We start from the raw sequence: 20,029 nt of genomic DNA on the forward strand, positions 1-20,029 counted from the left end.
CCCAGTAACTGGTCCACGTTCTTTCTAAGAGACTGTGGCTTGCAATCCCCCACCTGATACTTGTTTCTGTTTCCACCTGGGCTCATTGCTGTTCTTTGAGTGTAAGAAATAGCTGTATTCCAAGCCAGGTGGATAAAGAGGGCTCAACATACCAACACAGTGGTGCCTCTTGTAACCCAGGTGGAAAGTGCAGCTAGGCCTTACCAGGGACTGGTGACAGAGCCTGGAAAGCTGCCCCTCCACCTGCCTTTGGGGTGTGCAGTTCTCATCTCTGCTTCCTTCTGCCTCTGCTCTTTTTTTGCTCCTCTCTGTTCTTTTCATTTGCTATCATTTGTTCATCCAAGTGGCCCAGCCAGCCCTAGTCTACAGTCTTCTAGCTTCAAGGACATCCCTAACCTGACTTCTGGTCTGAACTTCTAGTTACAAATGCTGGGGAGGGAGAATGTGATGACCCCAGCTGGTGTCCATTTTGGTCCACCTGGTTGTGGCCAGCAGGGCTGAGATCTCCAAGAAGAGGGTGCATTCTGGGAGGATACCCAGGAGGTGTTTGACCCTCTTTCTCTGCCATTTCCCTTCCCCTGTAGTGTCTGAGCCCCTCCTACTTGCCCCTGCGATGTATGGCTGGAGGCTGTGGGAGGCTGCTCCGCGGCCCCGAGAGCTGCTCCCTCGGCTGTGCTCAGGCAACCCAGTGCGCCCTCTGCCTGCGGCGCCCCCACTGTGGCTGGTGCGCCTGGGGGGGCCAGGATGGGGGTGGCCGATGCCTGGAGGGTGGACTCAGCGGCCCCCGTGAAGGTGAGATGGGTTTGGGGATGGGGTGAGAGGGGCTGGCCCTTGGCTGTGGTCTGGCGTCGAGTTTGGTGTAGAGAATGTGGGGGGCCCTGGGTGCTCAGGGGAAGTAGGAGCTAGGGCCTGGGTGGCTAGGTGGGTGGGACAGAGGCCCCCCACAGGTGAAGCCCTGTATCCTTATGCCAGGGCTGACGTGTGGGCGACCTGGGGCCTCCTGGGCCTTCCTGTCCTGCCCCCCGGAGGATGAGTGTGCAAATGGGCACCACGACTGCAACGAAACGCAGAACTGCCATGACCGGCCCCACGGTTACGAGTGCAGCTGCAAGACTGGCTACACCATGGACAAGTGAGGGCAGGCCCGACGAGGGCCTTGGGTCAGGGCGAGGGGACTAGGGCCAGGCAGACCAAAGGCTGGGAGAGTCTGTGGGGAGCAGCTGACCAAAGCAGCATGCAAGAGAACATAGTCCAAGGTGTGGAGGTGGTGAGATTAATCCAGGAAGGTGTGAGGTGGGGGCTAGGTTGTGGAGGGGCAAGGTTGGCAAGTTAGTTTAATAGGGTACTCTGGGCAGGGGGGCATCGCTTCTGGAGGAGATGCTGGGCTGGACCCTGGAATGGGGGAGTGATGGAACGGACCAGGGGGAGGACTAGTTCAGAAGAGGGTGGGCTGGTGGGTGGTGGGCTCTGAGGACAGTGGGCTCTGTCTTTGGGAGTGGGGTGGTCTGCTGCCTTGCCCTGACCCCCGTCCCATCCCTGCAGTGTGACGGGGCTATGCCGCCCCGTGTGCGCCCAGGGCTGCGTGAACGGCTCGTGTGTGGAGCCCGACCACTGCCGCTGCCACTTTGGCTTTGTTGGCCGCAACTGCTCCACGGAGTGTCGCTGCAACCGCCACAGCGAGTGTGCTGGCGTGGGGGCCCGTGACCACTGCCTGCTCTGCCACAACCACACCAAGGTGGCTGTCTAGGAACTCAGGCCCTGACCCCAGGCCCCCCGGCCTTCAGCCCGTGCTCCAGCGTCTTGTGCCTCCTTCCCATCCCCAGTAAGCTAGGCGCAGGGAAGAGGTGGCGTAGACTTACCCGAGGGAGGTGTGAGAGGACTTTGGGGACACCGTCTGGGTTTGTATCACAGAGGCGCTGCCCTGGAATAGTGGGCCCGGGAGGGTAATGATGTGGAGGAGGATTTGGGATCCCGTAGGGAGGGGTTTTCTGAGCTCAACACTGAAGAGGGGTGCAATCCCCGTCACTGGAGGTGTGTAAGTGAAGGCAGAGGGCTAAATCGCAGATAGCTGAGCCAAGTGCCCGAGCCATTGCTGCCCTCCCGTGGCGCTCCCAGAACCTTCTGCCACCCCACTCTCACACCCTCTGTGACTCTCCATCCCCTCTGACCGCCCTGTCCCTGGTTCCCAGGGCAGCCACTGTGAGCAATGCCTCCCACTGTTCGTGGGTTCAGCTGTTGGGGGTGGGACCTGCCGGCCCTGTCACGCCTTCTGTCGTGGCAACAGCCACGTCTGCGTCTCCAGGAAGGAGCTCGAAATGGCCAGGAGGGAGCCAGAGAAGTACTCGCTGGATCCAGATGAGGTGAAAGAGGCTGGGGTTCTGAACTGGCTCTGAGGGAGGAGGGGGCTGGCCCGTGCCTTTCTGTGATCACCCTGTCCTTCCTTGGCCAGATCGAAAACTGGGTGACAGAGGGTCCTAGTGAAGATGAGGCTGTGTGTGTGAACTGCCAGAACAATAGCTACGGGGACAAATGCGAGAGCTGCCTCCATGGCTACTTCCTCCTCGACGGGAAGTGCACCAAGTAAGTGAAGGGGCCCAGGCCCTTGCCCTGCACAGTAGGAATAGCTCTGGGGGCCAGACTCCTCTCCCCAGTCCTCCGCCCTCGGTCAGGAGAGGATAAGATCCCCTGAGGTTAGAAGCGGCAGTGAACTAGACTCAGGTGGGAGACCCGCTACCTCAGAGGCTCCAGAACAGCCCTGGTGGAGGCTGTTGGCCAAAGAGGAAGGGCCCCAGGGAGAGGCCTCGACAGCCTCATCCCACCCCCTTATGAATGGTCAGTAAACTCTGGAGCCCATCCAGCCTGGGTTCTAATCCTGACTCTGCCACTTAACAATTCTATGGCCTTGGGGTAAACAGCTTGACCTCTGTGAGCCTCAGTTTCCCCTTCTGGCTTCATGGACTGGAGCTCACGTATGCAGCATCCAGCCTGGGCCCCTGTGGGTCATGAGACCTCTGTAACCCCTGTCTTCTTCTCTCTCCTCAGATGCCAGTGTAATGGCCATGCGGACACATGTAATGAGCAGGACGGGACAGGCTGCCCATGTCAGAACAACACAGAGACGGGCACGTGCCAGGGCAGCTCCCCCAGTGACCGCCGAGACTGCTACAAATACCAGGTGCGGCTGGAGAAGCAAGTTACAGGCCAAGGGCCCCATGCCCCCAAGAGGTCAGAGCTGGGATGAGGTAGCCTGGCCCAGACAGGACTGACAACAAGGTTCCGATATCTGTGGTCACAGGGATCAAAGTCAGCTTGATAGGCTGTTCCTGAGCCCCAGTCAGTTTCAGGCCCTGGGTGGTGATGCTGTGGACCCAGGACTCACACAATGCAGTCAGGAGTCTTTCTTTCCTTGATCTTGACTCGGCTCTCCTCTGCGTTGGCTTCATTTTCAGGCAAGTTTTCCCTCAAGTGGCAGCCCCCACTGATGACGTGGGGCTAGTAGGGGATCCCATATTATTACTAATACCCTTATGCAAATTCCCCTTGAGTCCATATTCCTTTCCTTCAGCTGAGGGGCTCCTGGAGCCCCTGTACTGACCACCGGTTGGTTACCATGTTACAGGCTCACCTCCCGCAAAGAGGATATTCCCTGTTCCCTCCTTGGAGTACAGCTCCTACTACCCTCCCCACCTACCTTCTCCCTAGTTCCAAAAGAAAGAGAGAATCCCTTGCTTGCCTCCGACTCTCTGACCCATCTACAGAAATGTATTTGCAAAGATGCACCTCCACCTGAAGTGGCAACAGAGCTTCACAAACCTTTCTGACCCCTGACATTTCCACTTGGGACCAGAGTTTTTTCTTTCTTGATGCGTAATCAAAAGGCCCATTGGTCTCGATCAAAACAGACAGCCTCAGAGATTAATTCAGACCTCCTCCTCCGGCGGCTCTGTTGGGAGGTCTGAAACAGCAGTTTCTGTAGCTTCTAACGATAGCAATGATAGTTAATACATAGGGAGTACCTGCCACTGAGTTGGGGCCATGCCATAGGTACAGCGGAGACAGCACAGACATGGATCTCATCAAGGCTGTGCTTGGGCCTTGGTGAACTGTGGACAAAGGGGAAAACAAGGCTCAGAGACCTGTCCCAGGTCAGATAGCTGGTTGGGTTTGGAGCTTGGACTGACTCTGGCCAATCCCAGAGATTGAATGTTTTCCTCCGGACTGTGGGAAAAAAAATAGCAGTTATCCATCCACTCATCCATTCAGCACGTATTTACTGAGCACCTAATATATGTACAAGGTGCTGGGACATAGTAGGGAACAAAACAGGCAAAATGTTCTACCCTCAGAGAATTTACATTTTCATGGAGGAGTCCAGCCACCAACAAGTAAATAAGTCAGACACACAGTGTGCTATTGATGAGCAGGAAGGAGGAAAATTAAACAGAAAGGAGGGCTAGGAAGTGTTGGGGAGTGAAAGTGGTAGATACAGCGGCCAAGGAAGGCCTCAGTGAGAAGGTAACACTTGAGTAAAGACCTGATAGACGTGAGGGTACTGGATAATCAGACATGAGGGGTCAGGAGAGCGATCTAGGCAGAGGCTCAACAGGTGCAAAGGCCCCGAGGCAGGGCGTACCTAATACAGTCCAGAAACAGCAAAGCTGGCAGGCAAGGCTGGCCCATCTGTGCTGTGCCTGTGATTTGAGCAGTCCCATGAGTGAGCCATGTTTACTACTTGTGTATAGGGAAAGAATCTCAAGTTCAGTGAGGTGAAGTCACTAGTCCAAGGCCACACAGCTAGTGAGGAGGTAGAGCCAGGATTCAAGAGAGCTCTTCATTGCCATGGCTCAGAGTTCTAGAGGCCTCGCCATCAGGGTGCTGTGGTCACTGGGGTGACACCAGGAGCAGCAGTGCTAGAGTGTGGGCTGCTGTTAGTGTCCACATTGTGTCAGGGAAGTCCGGGGGGGTCACAAGGAAGCTGCTGGGACACTGAGGAAACCCAGGGCAGGGGCTGCTTATCAATAGGTACAAAATACCAGTCCTTCTTGCAGGAGGGCTAGGCACTGAGTTCAGCCCTGATGGCCACCTCCATCCCCTACCCTGCCCACAGTGTGCCAAGTGCCGGGAGTCATTCCATGGGAGCCCGCTGGGCGGCCAGCAGTGCTACCGCCTCATCTCCGTGGAGCAGGAGTGCTGCCTGGACCCCACATCCCAGACCAACTGTTTCCATGAGCCCAAACGCCGAGCTTTGGGCCCTGGCCGCACCGTCCTCTTTGGCGTACAGCCCAAGTTCACTAACGTGGACATCCGTCTGACACTGGACGTGACCTTTGGTGCTGTGGACCTCTACGTCTCCACCTCCTATGACACCTTTGTGGTCCGTGTGGCCCCCGACACAGGTGTCCACACCGTGCATATCCAGCCACCACCACCTCCCCCGCCACCTCCACCCCCTGCTGACGGTGGGCCCCGGGGAGCCGGGGATCCAGGGGGACCCGGGGCTGGAGGTGGGCCGGCCACTCCAGCAGAGCCACGAGTGCGAGAAGTATGGCCACGGGGCCTGATCACCTATGTGACAGTGACAGAGCCATCGGTGGTGCTGGTGGTCCGTGGTGTGCGGGACCGGCTGGTCATCACCTACCCGCACGAGCACCACACCCTCAAGTCCAGCCGCTTCTACCTGCTCCTGCTGGGTGTGGGAGACCCAAGCGGGCCCGGCGCCAATGGCTCGGCGGACTCGCAGGGCCTGCTCTTCTTCCGGCAGGACCAGGCTCACATTGACCTGTTTGTCTTCTTCTCCGTCTTCTTCTCCTGCTTCTTCCTCTTCCTCTCACTCTGCGTGCTCCTCTGGAAGGCCAAGCAGGCCCTGGACCAGCGGCAGGAGCAGCGCCGGCACCTGCAAGAGATGACCAAGATGGCCAGCCGCCCCTTCGCCAAGGTCACCGTCTGCTTCCCACCTGACCCTGCTGCCCCAGCCCCTGCCTGGAAGCCAGCCGGACTCCCGCCGCCCACCTTCCGCCGCTCTGAGCCCTTCTTGGCACCCCTGCTGCTGACAGGGGCTGGCGGGCCCTGGGGACCCGTGGGAGGGGGCTGCTGTCCTCCAGCCATCCCCGCCACCACTGCTGGCTTACGAGCTGGGCCTATCACCCTTGAGCCCACTGAAGATGGCATGGCCGGTGTGGCCACGCTGTTGCTCCAGCTGCCTGGTGGGCCCCATGCGCCCAATGGAGCCTGCCTGGGGTCAGCCCTTGTCACGCTGCGGCACAGGCTGCACGAGTACTGTGGGGGTGGCGGGGGTGCTGGGGGCAGTGGGCATGGGGCTGGTGCGGGCCGGAAGGGATTGTTGAGCCAGGACAACCTCACCAGCATGTCCCTCTGACCCGTGGTGGGATCCTCAGCCGCAGCAGTTGAGTCCCCTGAGGGGGCCACCCTGGACTTTGGGCCCCTCCACCTGGGACACTGTCCTCAGAGACCTCTGGTTTCCTTCTGCTGGGGGAGGTCCCCAGCCAGGGCCTTCTTTGTTCTGCATTCAACAATTATTTATTGAATACCTACCATGTGCCAGGCACTCTTGAAGGCACTGGGCAGAGTGGGAACCGAGACCACCAAGGTTCCCTGATCTCGTGGGACTTAGGTTCTAGTGAAGGGAGACAGCCAGTGTGCACGCACACACATGCACAGCTGGGTGAGTAAGATTATTTCTGAGCAGGACTATCAACAGGATGTGACTGTGAGGGACTTCAGGGTATTAGTTGGTCATTCTACGAAGCTGGACTTGCAGGAGACTGGCTGTGGAAAGAGCTACAGAAAGTAGATTCCAAGCAGTGGGAACTGTGAGGACATAGGCCCTGAGGCGGAAACCAGCTTGTGTTACTGGAAGGATCGGAAGGCTGGCCAGAGTGACCCAGACCAAGTATGAAGAGGAGATGAGGTGGGGGTCAGGCAAGGGGCGGATCAACCATGGCCTGTGGACCCCTGATAAGATTTAGGGTTTTATTTGCAGGGTCTTGGAATGCCATTGGACAGTTTGATGAGGGAGAATGGCAGGACCTGATGTACGGATGTAAGAGGTCATTCAGCTGTGGTGTGGAGAATGGACTGGAGTGGGTGAGAGAGGCAGCAGGGAGACAAGAGATGGACCAGATCAGGCAGTGGCAGTGAGAGGGGGAGTCAGGGATGGATGCAGGCTGTGGGTGGAAGGGTGTAACGATGGTATGGATGTCAGAGTGAGAGAGGGAAGGAATCCAAGTTGACCCCAACTTTGTGGCCCAAACTGTGGGTGGATGGGGGGGTTGTTTAAGATGGGGCAGACTGGGGCTGTGGGGGAAGATCTGGAGTCCAATTTTAGACCTAAGATGCCCTCTAGAGATAACTCTTCAACCAGGGAAACAGAAGCCACTCTATTTCAGCAAAAGGAACTGAGTGCAGGAATCTGCTGTACTGGTGAGAGATGCTGCTGAGAAGAGACAGGCAGAGGAGGCAGCCCAGGGGGGAACAAGAACAGGGTACTGCTGCTGCCACCACCAGGCTGGAGGGACAAGGCTCAGGTGGTATTACCTGACCCCAGGGCCAAGGTCGCAAGGCTCAGAAGGGCATGAGGAGACAAAGTCCCTGTCTGAGATGCTACCTTTTGGCAGGGTGGGGTTGTGGAGGCAGATACCAAGTTCGGGAACAGAAATGGCGGAGTTTTCAACACAGCCCTCTTCCCAGTGATGCTACTTTGACGACTTCTGGCCTCTCTCCAGGGCCTGCCCTCACCCCAGCCACCACCTTGGACCTCTGAGTCCTTCTACCCCTTGAGGAGTACCCCACCCCCCGCCTCCTAATGATCTTGAACTTGGGACTCCTTTCCTAAGACTCCACCCCCCCATCTGTGTTTTTTGGACCTTGGGGAGCTGGGCCCTGTGTCTTCCGCTCTGCTGGGAGCCTCAGTCTAAGAGGCCCATCCACCTGTGCTATCAGGTGCCATCTGAAATAGTGGGAGCGACTGAAACATCAAATAAAGAGTATGGGACAACCCAGTGTCCAAGCGCCATCTGCATGCAGTGGATGGGCTGTTGGCTCTCTGACTCAGCACCCAAGTGCTGGTTAAATGGAGTAAATGTCCTTATCTTGGTGCCCCTTCCAAACCATGTGGCCTGGGCCTGGCTCTTCACTGTCTCTCCTAGTAGGGTGGGGGTGGTGCCACTGCAGAAGCTCTTGTCTTCCAGAAGGGATGAACTGAGGTGACCTAAGGGCAGTGAAGCCTTTGACCCTTGCCCAGATCTGTTACGAGAACCCTGCTTGTCTCGGGAAGGAGAACAGACTGCCTTGGTTGCAGGTTTGGGTTTTATTCTGGACCCTGATGTAAGAGAAGTGTTCAGGCAGCACAAAGACTGAAATGAGGCCCTAGCATTGTGAGCTTCCTCTAATTCAGGGAGGCTTTCCCAGCCTAAGCCAAGAGCATCATGGGAGCCTTGATCTGCCAGCCCCCCTGGGCAAGCAAGAGCCCTGCTGCCAGGGAAGGTCGGGGCGGGAGATCTCTGTCCCTTCAGTCGACCTTGTTCAGTGTGGGAGTCTTGCTGGGAGTGTTCAATAATGTACTTTTTGCACAACGCAGCCTCTTGGCACAGGCTGGCTGCTTCATCTGATATTTGGCCAGGACGTGGCGATGCGTTGGATTTAGGGGGCCTATGGGTCTCCAGTGTGGGCCGTGAATATTGTGATACTTTCAGACATTATGGGCAATTTAAGGAATTTTCAGGAATTACTCTGTCCACACATGTTTTGCCTTTATGAGCTGATAGTGGTGCCTAACCTCCCAAGACGTGCCTGTGGACTTGTATTACCGAGTATCAGCGCTAGGTGGCTCACTTGGCATGTTGCTGATCTTTCCAACAATCAACTGTGTGAGGTAGGTACTGTGCAATCCCCATCTTGCAGACGAGAAATCAGAAGTTCATAGACAGTATTTAGCTGTTGAGTGACAGTTGACTTTCTGACTCTCACATCCACGTGTCTGACCACCAGGCTGTTCCACCTCCCAAGGAAGAACTGCTTTACTTAGCATAGGTTGACCTAGCTGAGAGCTGTTCAAAATGGCCAGCTTCTGCTCAGGATAAGGCAGAATTTCCCACCTGGGGAGCTAACTGGCAGTGGGACATGCTGCCTTAGGGAGTCCCGAGGCCAGTGGGGTCATCCTGCATAAGCAGGAAGGAACCAAGGTGGTTCTTTAAGACTCCTCCGTGTTGTGCTTGGACCCTTCGGTCAGGTCTCTTCCTAGCAGTCACCCTGTGACTTGGCCCTCTTAAGCAGAGCATTTGCACTCTGGACTTTTTCTCTGGGACACAAAGCCACTCTCCCTCCAACTCCTGCCACTGCTGCACAGATGGCCCTGTACAAATGCCCCCCCAGCATGTGTTCCTCCTTCCTCCATTGTCAGTCCCTCAGCTGGCACCTCTCCCTGGTATCCACATACCTGAACATAAGAGGCTTGTGGTAAAGTGAGAAAAAGCCTGGACACGGGATGCTAAAGACTTGGATTCTGCCCATGTGTGGCTACCAATGTCCGAGGGACTTAGAAAAAGGGGAGAAATTTTATCAAGGGTCTACAGCACAGCACTGTGCTGGGTGCTTGGCATGGGTCTTTTAATCTTCCCAACATCACTGCTGGGGGGTATGGGCTTGTTCCCCCATTTTGCAGATGCGCAGGTCCCTTGCCTAAGAGCTCAGGGCAGATCAGCAGGTGAGTCCAGATTCTGACACAAACCTGTCTGACTCTCCATTGCCCTCCACATATTACCTCTAAAATCACTTCCCATTTCTAAGCCAGTGTTTCTCACCTGTGGTCACACATGGCTTCCACCTACATTGGGCCCCAAACTTTTTGGACAAGGTCTGTGAACGAGGTCTCAGCTCTCATGGAGCTGACAAGCCAGTGGGGAGCTGGATAATAAATATGTGGTATGTTGGAAAATGACTAGAAAAATAAGGCAGTGAAGGAGAGGGGTGGGAGGGTTGGTACTTGCTATTTAATGTAAGGTGGAAGGGAGGGCCGCTCTCATAAGATGACAGGGGAGCAGAAGTAAAGGAACGAGTTACAGGGACATTTGAGGAAAGAGAATTCCAAGTTGAGGGAACAGCCAGTGCAAAGATCCTGAGGTGTGAGTGTGCCTAGAATTTCAGAGAAACAGCAGAGAGACTCATGTGGAGTAGAGAGAATAAAAGAGGAGACAAGGTCACAGAGGGAATAAGGCAGACTGTGCAGGTCCATGAAGCACCGTGAGGACTCTGGCATTTACTCTTTGCAGGAGGAGGCATGAGAGGGTTCTGAGCACAGGAGGGATGTGACCTATGTCAGGTGTCCACAGGGCTCCTCCATGGGGAAGAGACTAAAAGGGTAAGGATAGGACAGGGAGCCCAGTGTGGAGCCACTGCCTTTGTTTAGGCTGAAGAGGAGGGTGGCTGGAGCAAGGTGGGGGCTGCAGAGTGGGGAGAAGGGAAATTCTAGATATATTCTGAAAGTAGAACCAACAGAATTTGTGGACAGTTTGGACATTTGGTGGGAGAGAAATTGACTAGGCAACAGGAAGGATGGGGTTTGCTATTTCCCAAGATGAGGAAGACTGGGGGAAGAGCAGATTTGGGGGAGAAGTCAGGAGTTAGGTTTTAGACATGTTAAATTTGCGATGCTTTTTAGATATTTTAAGTGAAGCTGTCACTTGATGGTTGAAAACATACAGAGAACAGCAATTAATATAATATAGTAAGATTAGAATAGTTATAAATTATTATATGTAATATAATAGTATTAACAGCAACAGTTTGTGAAGTTCACTCCAGACTCTCCATCTGTTTCATCTCTTGATCTCACAGTAGCCATATGACATATTAGGGATTATCCCCAGAGGAGGAAATAGGCTCAGAAAAGTTTATTAATTTACTAAGATGTCACAGCTAGTAAGTGGCAAGAGTCAAGGCTGAATCCCAGGTCTATCCAATTTTGAGACTCAAAACATTTTCTAATCTGCTAGTTGCTTTTGCAATAAAGAGAGTGGATTGAATTGAATAATCCTTGAGCATTCCTTTCAGCTCTAGAGTGTTTTAAACCTGATAGTTCTGTGTTTTGAAGACAAAGAGCCCCTAAATCTGATAGAACTGTGTATAGGCCAAGAGTCTGTAGGTATTGAACGAGCAGGTGGGCTCTCCTAAATTTTTTCTTTGAACAGTTAGTGACAGGACTGTACCCAGACAGCCTTTCTGGTTTTGCTTATTTTCAGGATCTGGGCAGAGCTTCAGGTAGGCAGCTAAGGGGTTAGTGGTTTTACTTTGTTAGTGAGGAATCCCTGGTTTAGAGAGAGAAGAGACTTGCCAACGTCCTACACAGCAGATCGGGGTCAAGCATCTGACTCAACTCTGGAACTCCTTCCACACCTAGGCATCTTCCCTGTGCCCCCACCTCCCTCACCAAACCTCCTTCTCCACCCAGATTCCTTCCCTGGGACAAAAAGGATGTAGGCGCAGTTGGTTTTCAGGTTTTTATTGTGGGTCCATTTCCGGTGGTGGGACAGGGTGGAGGGTCAGGACCTCCCAGGATGGGGGGTGGGGAGGGCAGGAATGTCCGGTGGGAAAGGAGAGGGGAGAGAGGGAACTTCTTTACCCTCGGATCTTCAGTTCCCGCGCCATCTGACAGAGGGCGCAGGGCAAACAAAAAGTGAGGGCCGCCCAGTCTTGTCCGACAGAGCCCTAGAGTGGAAGAGAGAGGTTAGCAGCCCTACCTTGGGTCAAAGGAGGCCAATCCCCAGCCCTCCGCTCGGGCTGGCCCCGGGCTCCGCGCGCACCTGAATGCGGTAGCGCTCGCGCATGCCGGTGCGCAGGGAGTGCAGGCCTCCGGGCAGGTAGGGCGTGCAGCAGCACTCGCCGAAGTCGTCGGAGATGCGGCAGGCGAGGCACAGAGGGGCGAAAGTGCCGCACAGACCTGGGGCGGGCGCACGGCGGTGAGGGCGGGGCCCACGGGCGCCTCCAGCCCTCTCCGCCGGGGGGAGGGGCGAGGCGGGGTCGGCGGCGCGGTCGAGGGTCCCAGAGGGAATTGAGTGTTGAAGGAAGTGAGGGCCCCAGAGGGAATTAGGGGTCCGAGGAGGGGGCGTTTCGAGGCTAGGAAATAGGGTTTGAGGGGGGAGTTGGCCGCAAGCAAGACAGTTGAGGGGGGAACCGCAAGGCGGACGTCGAAGGTCCGAGTAGAAGCTGGAAGGTGTGAGGCCAGGATCCTAGGGAGTGTCGGGCGTCCGCGGAAGGCATGAGGGTTAGAGGGTGGGAATGCAGGGCCCAAGGAAGGCGGCGGGGAGTGGGGCTAGTAGGGCCAGGAGGAGGTTGGGGTGACCTTCTCTCCCATCCCGCTCTTCCCCGGGCCTGGAGAGGGAGCAGCCGGCTACTCACAGACGGGCATGTCGTTGCAGCAGTCCGTGAGACCGGTGTGCCAGTCACTGGGCTGGGTCTGGTAGCAGCTGCTGGCACACTGGGGCTGACTGGTCACTGGATAGGACATGGCTGCGGAGGTAGGGGACAGGGGTCAGCGGGCAGCCTCGCAGCACCTCTGCTGCCCCTCCCTCTGCCGGGCAGTCCGGGCGAGGCCACCAGGCCGCCCACTGAGGGAACACCACTACGCCTCCCTCTTCCCTTCTGCCACATTTGGGCATCAACACCCCAGTCTGTCCCCGTTGTTGCTGCCTCCTGCACATCTGGTTGGGCTGGGGATGGGGGAGGGATCCTGCATATCTGGGGAAAGGTGGGAGCCACGAGTGGGCGGGGCCGAGACGTGCCGCCTCCTCCTCCACGTCTGGGCCTGGGGTGTTGGGAGCCTCTGGGGTGCAAGCAGGTGCTGTCTGTCTCCGAAGCCAGGGCGCCCAAGGGAGGGAAGCGGCCGTGTTCCAGGGAGTGGAAGGTTTGCTGGTCCATCCAGTGATCCCACCTTTGCCTTTCACGTTGTCGTGCATCTCAAACTGCATCTTGCTGGCCCTGAGGAGATGGCGTTGGGGACGGCAGAGGTGGCGGTGGTGACAGCTTCAGAGCCAAAGGATGCTGGATACTGAGGGAGGGCAGGGCAAGGGGCAGGGGCACTAGGGGCTGGGTTCTCAGGGGGTAAGGAAGCTGGGGAGAAAGAGGTCAAGTCAGCTTCCCAGCTAGGAGAGATACGGCATAGGGATGTATGGGGTGGGGGGCGAGAAACTCGCCCATCTCTGTGCAGCTGCCCGACAGACCCCAGAGGAACCTCCTCATACCAGAGGCAGAGCTGGAGAGAGAGACCAAAAGACAGGCAGAGTCAGAAACAGAGAGAGAAAGAGATTAGAGCCAGGTGCCCACAGAGATGCTGCCAGTAACACTCACACCTGCCCAGTACTTTGATTTTTTGCAAGAGAAATGCTCCATATCTGATGGCCCAGCCAAAAGGGTCAGTAGAGGGGGTACTGGGACCCAGGACTTCCAAATTAAACCCAGTGCAATCATGTTGAGAAGGGAGGAGGTCACAGGGCATACTGAGAAAGACAGGGATGTCCAGAGAGAGAAACAGTCAGAGATGTAAGGAGACAGAGAGATGTGAGTGGAGTTGGGTGGGAAGAGAACAGAGCAGAGGCCACAGCCTCTTAGCAGAGGGCTGAGGGTAGATGCTCCTACCTGCAGCTCTGCAGTGGTGATGATGGAGACAGAAGTGTGGTGACAACAGGCACTGAGTTCTCAGTCTACGGACAGGAGTTGCTTATATTGGGGCAGGCCATGCAGCCCTGGGCGGGGCTGTGACAGAGGTGTCCAGGGAGCCAAGCCGGTCTAGCTGACCCTCTTCCCTGCACTGAGACTTCCCCTCCCTCCGTCTCCATCCCCCATCCCTAGCTTCCCCTTCCTGCCTGGCCTCAAAAGACCAAGGAAATCATGGGGGAGGGGGTCCAGGAATAAGGCGCTGGGAATGGAGTAGAAAGGGGAGTAGGCAGAGACAGAGATGGGCAGAGAAGGCAGAGAGGAGGTACAAGGGGCACAGCTGGGTCAAAGTACAGAGACCAAAGAGAGGGAGAGACTGAGGGATGGGAGAAAGGGGGGACACAGAGACAGAAGGAGAGACCCATAGAGGAGAGAGAGACAAAGAGATTTAGAGAGATGGAGAAAAATGGGAAGACAGAGAGAGAGATGCCGAGATATGGGAGGGTATAGCTCAGTGGTAGAGTGGATGCCTAGCATGCACCAGGTCATGGGTTGTATCCCTAGTAAGTCAGTTAAATAAAAAATAACAATAATAAATAAATAAACCTAATTACCTCCGCCCCCCTAAAAAGAGATGCTGAGACAGAGAGGCACAAAGATCTGGGGAGAAAAAACAAGAAAAGGGAGAGAGAGATTCAGAGAAAAGACACATAGTTGGAAAGGTGGAGGGGCAGGGGGTCAGAGGCTGGACCACCAGCCAGGCAGTGGCTTAGAAGGAAGGGAAAGGGGGAAGATCAGAAAGGCTGGTTGTGCAAGAGAGTGCAGAGTGGGGCCCTCTCCCACCATCCTTAGTGAGGTCCCCACTTCCCTGGGAGAGGGGGCACTGTCCTCCCATTGAGGGCCACCAGGCACATGGCAGGCAGTGTGTTTTGGGGGTGACTCATGCTGGAACCAAAGTAAACAAATACACCTCACCCAACTCTGAATTGAGAAGGGAGGAGGCTGGGGACTGACTGAAAAACCTATTCCTGAAGGAGGTGGCTGTGGCCTAGGATGCTTGGGTCCTCACAGAGCAGAGGACTGGGGGCCAGGACTCCTAGGTCTGAGGGAGGAGGGGGCTGGTGGTCAAGACTCTTAGGGTTAAGCTAGGCTGCATCCCTGAGTAGGGTAGGGGTCCTGGGATACCCACACAGCTGGGTTCCTGGGATATGAAAGAGCTGGGGGCCTGGATGCCTGAGTCACCAAAGTCTCCCCTCAACAGGCCTGGCAGGGTTGGAGGTGACTCAGTGAGGGAAACAGAATTAGAGCCGGGTGGGGTTCCCAGCATGGGTGTCACCCCAAAAATGTAGGAGGCACCAGAATATTGGGGTGTCACCTGTAGAAAGGTTGTGTTGTCACCCCACTGTGTATGGGTATGGGGTGATGAAGTGGATCACCCTGCTGGCCTGGAATTCCAGCTTTCCCCCAACCCTTTGGTCCAATACACCAGGACCCAAGCCTTGGACTTCTGGTACCACCCAGATGGCTTGCTGTCCTTGTCCCCAGACCTAAGGGCAGCACTCAGCGTCTTGCCTATGTGTATCCATCACTTGGTCTGGGGGCCTGAATGTCTGGGAAACATCTTCTGACTTCTGTTCTAGTGTCCCTGTCCCCCTACCTTCTCTGCATCTTTGTCTCTCTGGCTCTAAATCTCTCCTCTCTTTCTTTCCTCATCTCTGCAAACCTATTTCCAAATTTCTCTGGTTCTCTGTCTCCTCATCTCTGAGTCTCTCCTCCTGAGCTCGGTCTCAGTGCCCCAGCACCTCTCCCCATCTCAAGGCCTTCCCCATGGAGGCAGCCACAGGGCCCCATCCCCCAGCTGTCCAGACCATGGGCTGCAGGTGACTCAGGGTCCGACTCTAGGGCTTCCCCCAAGATGACAACCTGAGTTGTCCTCAGATTTCCTCTCCCAACTCTGATACAGCCTGGGGGCTCCAATTAGAGACATACAGCAACTCATGTAGGTGAAGAAATCGGGACTGAGGAAGCTGTGAGGTGGCATGCTTGGGGGTGAAGAGGAGGGCAGTGGGCAGGAAGGGGAGAGGCCTAGGCACTGAGGAGTGACCATGGCAGAGTCTCAAGGCCTCCATTTCCCTCAAATGTGGTTGCCAGATAAAATCCAGGATGTCCAGTTAAATTGGAATTGCAGATAAACAACAAATACTTTTTTAGTATATGTCCCAAATATTGGATAGAGCATACTTTAAAAAGTATTTGTTGTTTATCTGAAATTCCAATTTAACTTGGTGTCCTGTATTTTTATTTGCTAAATATGGAAACTTACCTTCAAAGACAGGGGAATCCAAGACCCTGGGCCTTTCTTTTCCTAGAACCCAGAAATCCTTCCTCAGAGTCTAGGTCCCTATCCCCCTCCCCGCCTCCCCTAAAATCCATGAAAGAGGCACAGGAATCCAGGCTCTCATCCCTTTTCTCCCCAGAATTCTGTGTCCAGGCTAGGTCAGGGTCCAGTTGCCCAACGTGGGTTTCACAAGGCGGGTGGTGCCATCCATGGCCCTGGCAGAACCGGTCTGGCTGAGCGCGCAAGTGAGGTGGCCCTCTTCCCATCCCAAGCCTGCTCCTTCCTCCAGGGCCAGCTCGGTGGGGCGGCTGGGAGCGGAACAGGAGGGACTCAGGGAGCTCTGGGTGTGTCACCCTGTCTGGGTTTGGGTGTGTTGTATCTCTGTGAGTGGGGTGTGCATCTTTAGGTGCTGTGCATCTGTGTGGGGATTGTCATGATGTATCTCTCCTTGTGTGCTCCTGTGTTCTAGGGTGTGACGTGTGAGGGGGTCTTTTTATTGCGTGTCTGAATTGACCTCCTGTGATTCTCCCTACTGTGCGCCTGTGTTTGGGTGTGGTCTCAGTTGTCAGGATTCTGTAATTTTGACTAGATTAAGGTAGGAATTTTGGGGGGGCAATTAGGTCTATTTATTTATTTAATGGAGATACTGGGGATTGAACCCAGGATCTCCTGCACGCTAAGCATGTACTCTACCACTGAGCTATACCTTCCCCACCCCAGGAATTTCTTCTTTTTTCCTTTTTTCTTTCTTTCTTTCTTTCTTTTTTTTTTGGTGGTAGCTTTGTATGATGGACTCCAGAGCCAGGAAACCTTACTTCAAATCTTAATGACCTCTTAATGGCTGTGAAACCTTGGGCAAATCACTAAAACTTCTTGGACCTCAATCTTTCCGTCTACAAAATGGATTGTTTCTGAGACGATTAAATGAGTTAATTCAAGCCAAGAATTGTGCCTGGCCCACAGGAAACACTTTGTGTTTATGGGGATGATGATAATGATGTTCTAGCTGCTGGGGACACACTAGTGAAAGAAGCCAGGTCTTTGCTTATGGTCCCAGTAGGGATTGGCTGAATGGCCTGTTTGGGGCTGAGCATATAACTGCATAACTGGGTTGTCTATTTTGCATGTGGAATAGGATATTTGTGTGTTGCCAATGGGGGTGATTCTACAATTGTGTGCCTATGTGTGTGTTTGTAGGTGGTTGCATGTGCCATGTGTGTGATTCTCTGCGTGTATGAGTATAAATGGAGTATAAATGCAAGAGCACACCAAGCAGGTGTTGTGAGGACACGTTTGCTGTGATCTTGCATTTCTGACTCTGAGGTGCCAGGAGTATGCCTGTATTTGGGGACTTGAGAACTCTTCTCTCAGCCACTCTTTTACATGCCATACAGGACATGCTCATTCTAAAATGAGTGGCAGTTTCTCCCTAATGGGGATGGCGAGCCCAGTGGCTTCAGGAGAAACACCAACATGAAAGGGAAGGTGGGAGGAGACAGGTGAGACCTGGGAGAAAATGAGGAAGAACATAATGGAGACACAGAGAGAGATGGGGGGATGGGGACAGAGAAAGAGCTGCACAGAGAGATGTGGATGTTTGTCCATCCATTCCATAGCATTTGCTGACCCCTGCAATGTGCCAGGACCTCTGGCAGGCACTGGCTCGAGGTCTGGGGGAAAGTAGAGAGAACCAGAGAGTTGAAGACCCACCAGGAAAGCTCTTGCTGTCCCAGGGTGGCCCACCTGTGTCCACAGTGGGCCTCAGGGACAGTTTTGAGTGATGGGGATGCAGCAATGGGGAGGGCCAGAGAGAGCCCTGCCCCTCTCTTCTCCTCCCTGAGGCCCGATCTGTCCAGATCAAAGAACAGAGGCCCTGGGGGAAAAGGTCCTACCAGGCAAGGGGCACCCCTATGAATCATTTTCTTATCTCCTAAGAGGATAATGACACACCTGTGCCCTCCTAATCACTATTTTTGACTCCAACCAGGCCCAGCGCCCACAGTGAGAAGGGCTGAACAAGCCTGGTATGTTGGAGTCGAGGAGGAGATACGTGGGAATCCTCATTCCTTGTCCTTCCTCCCCCAGGACCCAGGAGTCCCAGGCCCCAACTCCCCACCCCCACCCACTAGGAGTCCCAGCTCTCAGCCCCTCTTCTTTTTTCATTGTCTATCTTTTCTTCTTCTCTCTGGGTCTGTCTTTATCTGTTTATTCCCATCTGTGTTTTGTGTTTCTCCTGTCTCTTTACATCTGTATCTTGATTCTTCCTCACTGTGCCTCAATTTTCTCACTTGTAAAATGGGAATAATAATAATAATAATAATAATAATAATAATAATAACAACAACAACCTGATCTCTTAGAGCTGTTATGAGGAACACATAAGATGATTTTGTAAAATGCTTAGCACAGAACCTGGGTCACAGTAAACGCCACACAAGAGAGCTCTATTATTATTATTGTTTTCAGTATCTTAATCTCTCAGTTGATATCTATGTTTTCTCTTTGTTTCCAGGTGGGTCTCAAGTCTCCTCCTGCTCTGGGTTCCTTTTGCACACAGCACCCGCCCCTGGCTTCCCTTTTAGGGGTGAGGAAAGGGCATTATCGAGGCCAGAGCTTCCCCTAAGCCTCTTCTTTAGTCCAAGCTCAGGCCCCCAGAACTCTTGCCTGGGGACAAGGCCTGGCTCCAACATCATAAAAAGCCACATAAAATCCTGAACCCCAAATCTGTCATCCTTGGGCAGGCCAGTGACTCTTGGGATCCAGGAGTCTCGTCCCTTCAGGTTCCAGCTCCCTTCTTCCTCACGATCCAGGAATCTGGACGCTCAGCCTCCTCCTCCTTCAGACCCAGAAGTCTAGGCTCCTCAGTCCTTCCTTCCTTCGGACCAAGTAGTCCATACTCTCAACACCCCATCCTCCCTCAGGACAGGATCAGGCCTTCGAACAGCCCAGCTGCGCGCCAGCCATCAGAAGAAACCTCTTTCGTGGTCCTTCTGCAGTCGACCGTGCTCTCAGCTACATTCCATTTCTCTTTTCAGAGGCGTGTCTGACACGGGCTCCTCCGGAGTCGAGCTGTGATAAGCTACCCGCAACGTCAGTCACTGTCTTCCAGCCACTAGACACCCCGCCTCCTAACTCTGGGCCACTCAGGGCAGGGCGCGTCCTCCGTAGGCGGGTCCCCCAGCCCAAGGAGGACAGCGATAGGCTCTAGAAGACGCCAGTCTACGCCGGTCCTGCCAGTCTACCAATAGGCCGGGCCCTTGCGGGTTGGTGTCCGGGTCCGCTTCGTAGACACTGGAGCGACTCCTGAAGGGACAGGTTCTGGGAGTCTGGCCGGGTAAGCCCTTCACAGTACGTCCAGTATTGGCATTCTGGACAAAACTCGGACGGGAAACGGTGAGGCTTGGTGAAGCTTGAGGCGGAGCGGGGAGCTTAGCCGGGGCGAGTGAGAAACAGACCGGGATGCACAATTTTAGAAATTCATCTGTTCATTCCCTTCCTCCCACCCTAAACCTGATTCTCTTCTGCCCCTACCTGTCCCACTCACCCATGCATTCAGCCCTTCCTGCCCTGATTAAGTCCCTTACTTACTGATTTCCTCAAATAAGCACTCACTCACACTCTTCATTCATACTCAGCCACTCATTACTTAAACATTTCCTGAGGCTTCCAGTGTGTCAAGCCTTGTGCTGGGCGATGGTGGTGATGAAGATGAGTCAGGCCTGGGCCCTGCCCTCAAGGAGCCCAGGTCAGATGGGAGGACAGACCCACATATTGATGTGCATGGGTGTGCAGAGGCGTGGGAGTCCAAGAGTCTTTTTTGGGTTTAATGGGTCAGGAAAAGGTTTCCAGAGGAGGGGCCATTGGAGCTCGATCTTGCAGGAGCAGGGGATGCCAAGCAAAGGTGAAGAGAATGTGGAGAGGCTGTTGTTTCCACATGAGCAAAGACAAGGAGGCATGCAGGAGTATAACTGTGTGTAGGTGCCCAAGTGGAAAGCCAGTCAGGTCCGTATTGTGGTGGGGGAACTG

At 54.6% G+C, this 20,029-nt stretch overlaps 2 protein-coding genes across 5 annotated transcripts in view; one reads left to right on the forward strand and one right to left on the reverse strand.

Moving 5' to 3' along the window:
• The window catches only part of MEGF8 (multiple EGF like domains 8), a 40,501-nt gene extending 32,480 nt beyond the window's left edge, over nt 1-8,021 (forward strand). Inside the window, exons 35-41 of one of the 2 annotated variants that reach the window (XM_072967002.1) lie at nt 585-792; nt 973-1,132; nt 1,543-1,735; nt 2,190-2,360; nt 2,450-2,580; nt 3,043-3,175; nt 5,852-8,021. In XM_072967002.1, the coding sequence (XP_072823103.1) occupies nt 585-792; nt 973-1,132; nt 1,543-1,735; nt 2,190-2,360; nt 2,450-2,580; nt 3,043-3,175; nt 5,852-6,376 (1,521 nt within the window). In that variant the 3' untranslated portion in view covers nt 6,377-8,021. Of the gene's footprint in view, nt 1-584; nt 793-972; nt 1,133-1,542; nt 1,736-2,189; nt 2,361-2,449; nt 2,581-3,042; nt 3,176-5,107 lie in introns of both variants that reach the window. The other variant, XM_015243028.3, reaches the window with a different exon arrangement.
• Nucleotides 8,022-11,499: 3,478 nt separating this feature from the next.
• On the reverse strand, nt 11,500-13,727 carry CNFN (cornifelin). 3 transcript variants are annotated; one of them, XM_072968773.1, is made up of 5 exons: nt 13,648-13,726; nt 12,944-13,122; nt 12,412-12,522; nt 11,817-11,953; nt 11,500-11,721 (listed from the first exon to the last, which is right to left on the reverse strand). In XM_072968773.1, exons 2-5 carry the CDS (start codon nt 12,978-12,980, stop codon nt 11,632-11,634), a joined length of 375 nt encoding a protein of 124 aa, XP_072824874.1. In that variant the 5' UTR covers nt 12,981-13,122; nt 13,648-13,726; the 3' UTR covers nt 11,500-11,631. The 3 variants fall into 3 exon arrangements, with proteins under 3 accessions (XP_072824874.1, XP_072824875.1, XP_072824876.1); XM_072968774.1 differs by having other exon boundaries at nt 12,944-12,990; nt 13,648-13,720; XM_072968775.1 differs by lacking the exon at nt 12,944-13,122 and having other exon boundaries at nt 13,648-13,727.
• Between the last annotated feature and the right edge of the window lie 6,302 nt (nt 13,728-20,029).

The sequence above is a fragment of the Vicugna pacos genome, chromosome 9, assembly GCF_048564905.1.
Source record: "Vicugna pacos chromosome 9, VicPac4, whole genome shotgun sequence".
NCBI classification, from domain to species: domain Eukaryota; kingdom Metazoa; phylum Chordata; class Mammalia; order Artiodactyla; family Camelidae; genus Vicugna; species Vicugna pacos.

Coding starts and splice junctions, on each gene's coding strand:
- CNFN (XM_072968773.1), bottom strand. CDS start 12,980: ATGCAGTTTGAGATGCACGACAACGTGAAAGGCAAAG. Junction 11,954..12,411: donor CTGCAACGACATGCCCGTCT/GTGAGTAGCCGG, acceptor CGCCCGCCCCAG/GTCTGTGCGGCACTTTCGCC. Junction 11,722..11,816: donor GCGAGCGCTACCGCATTCAG/GTGCGCGCGGAG, acceptor CTTCCACTCTAG/GGCTCTGTCGGACAAGACTG.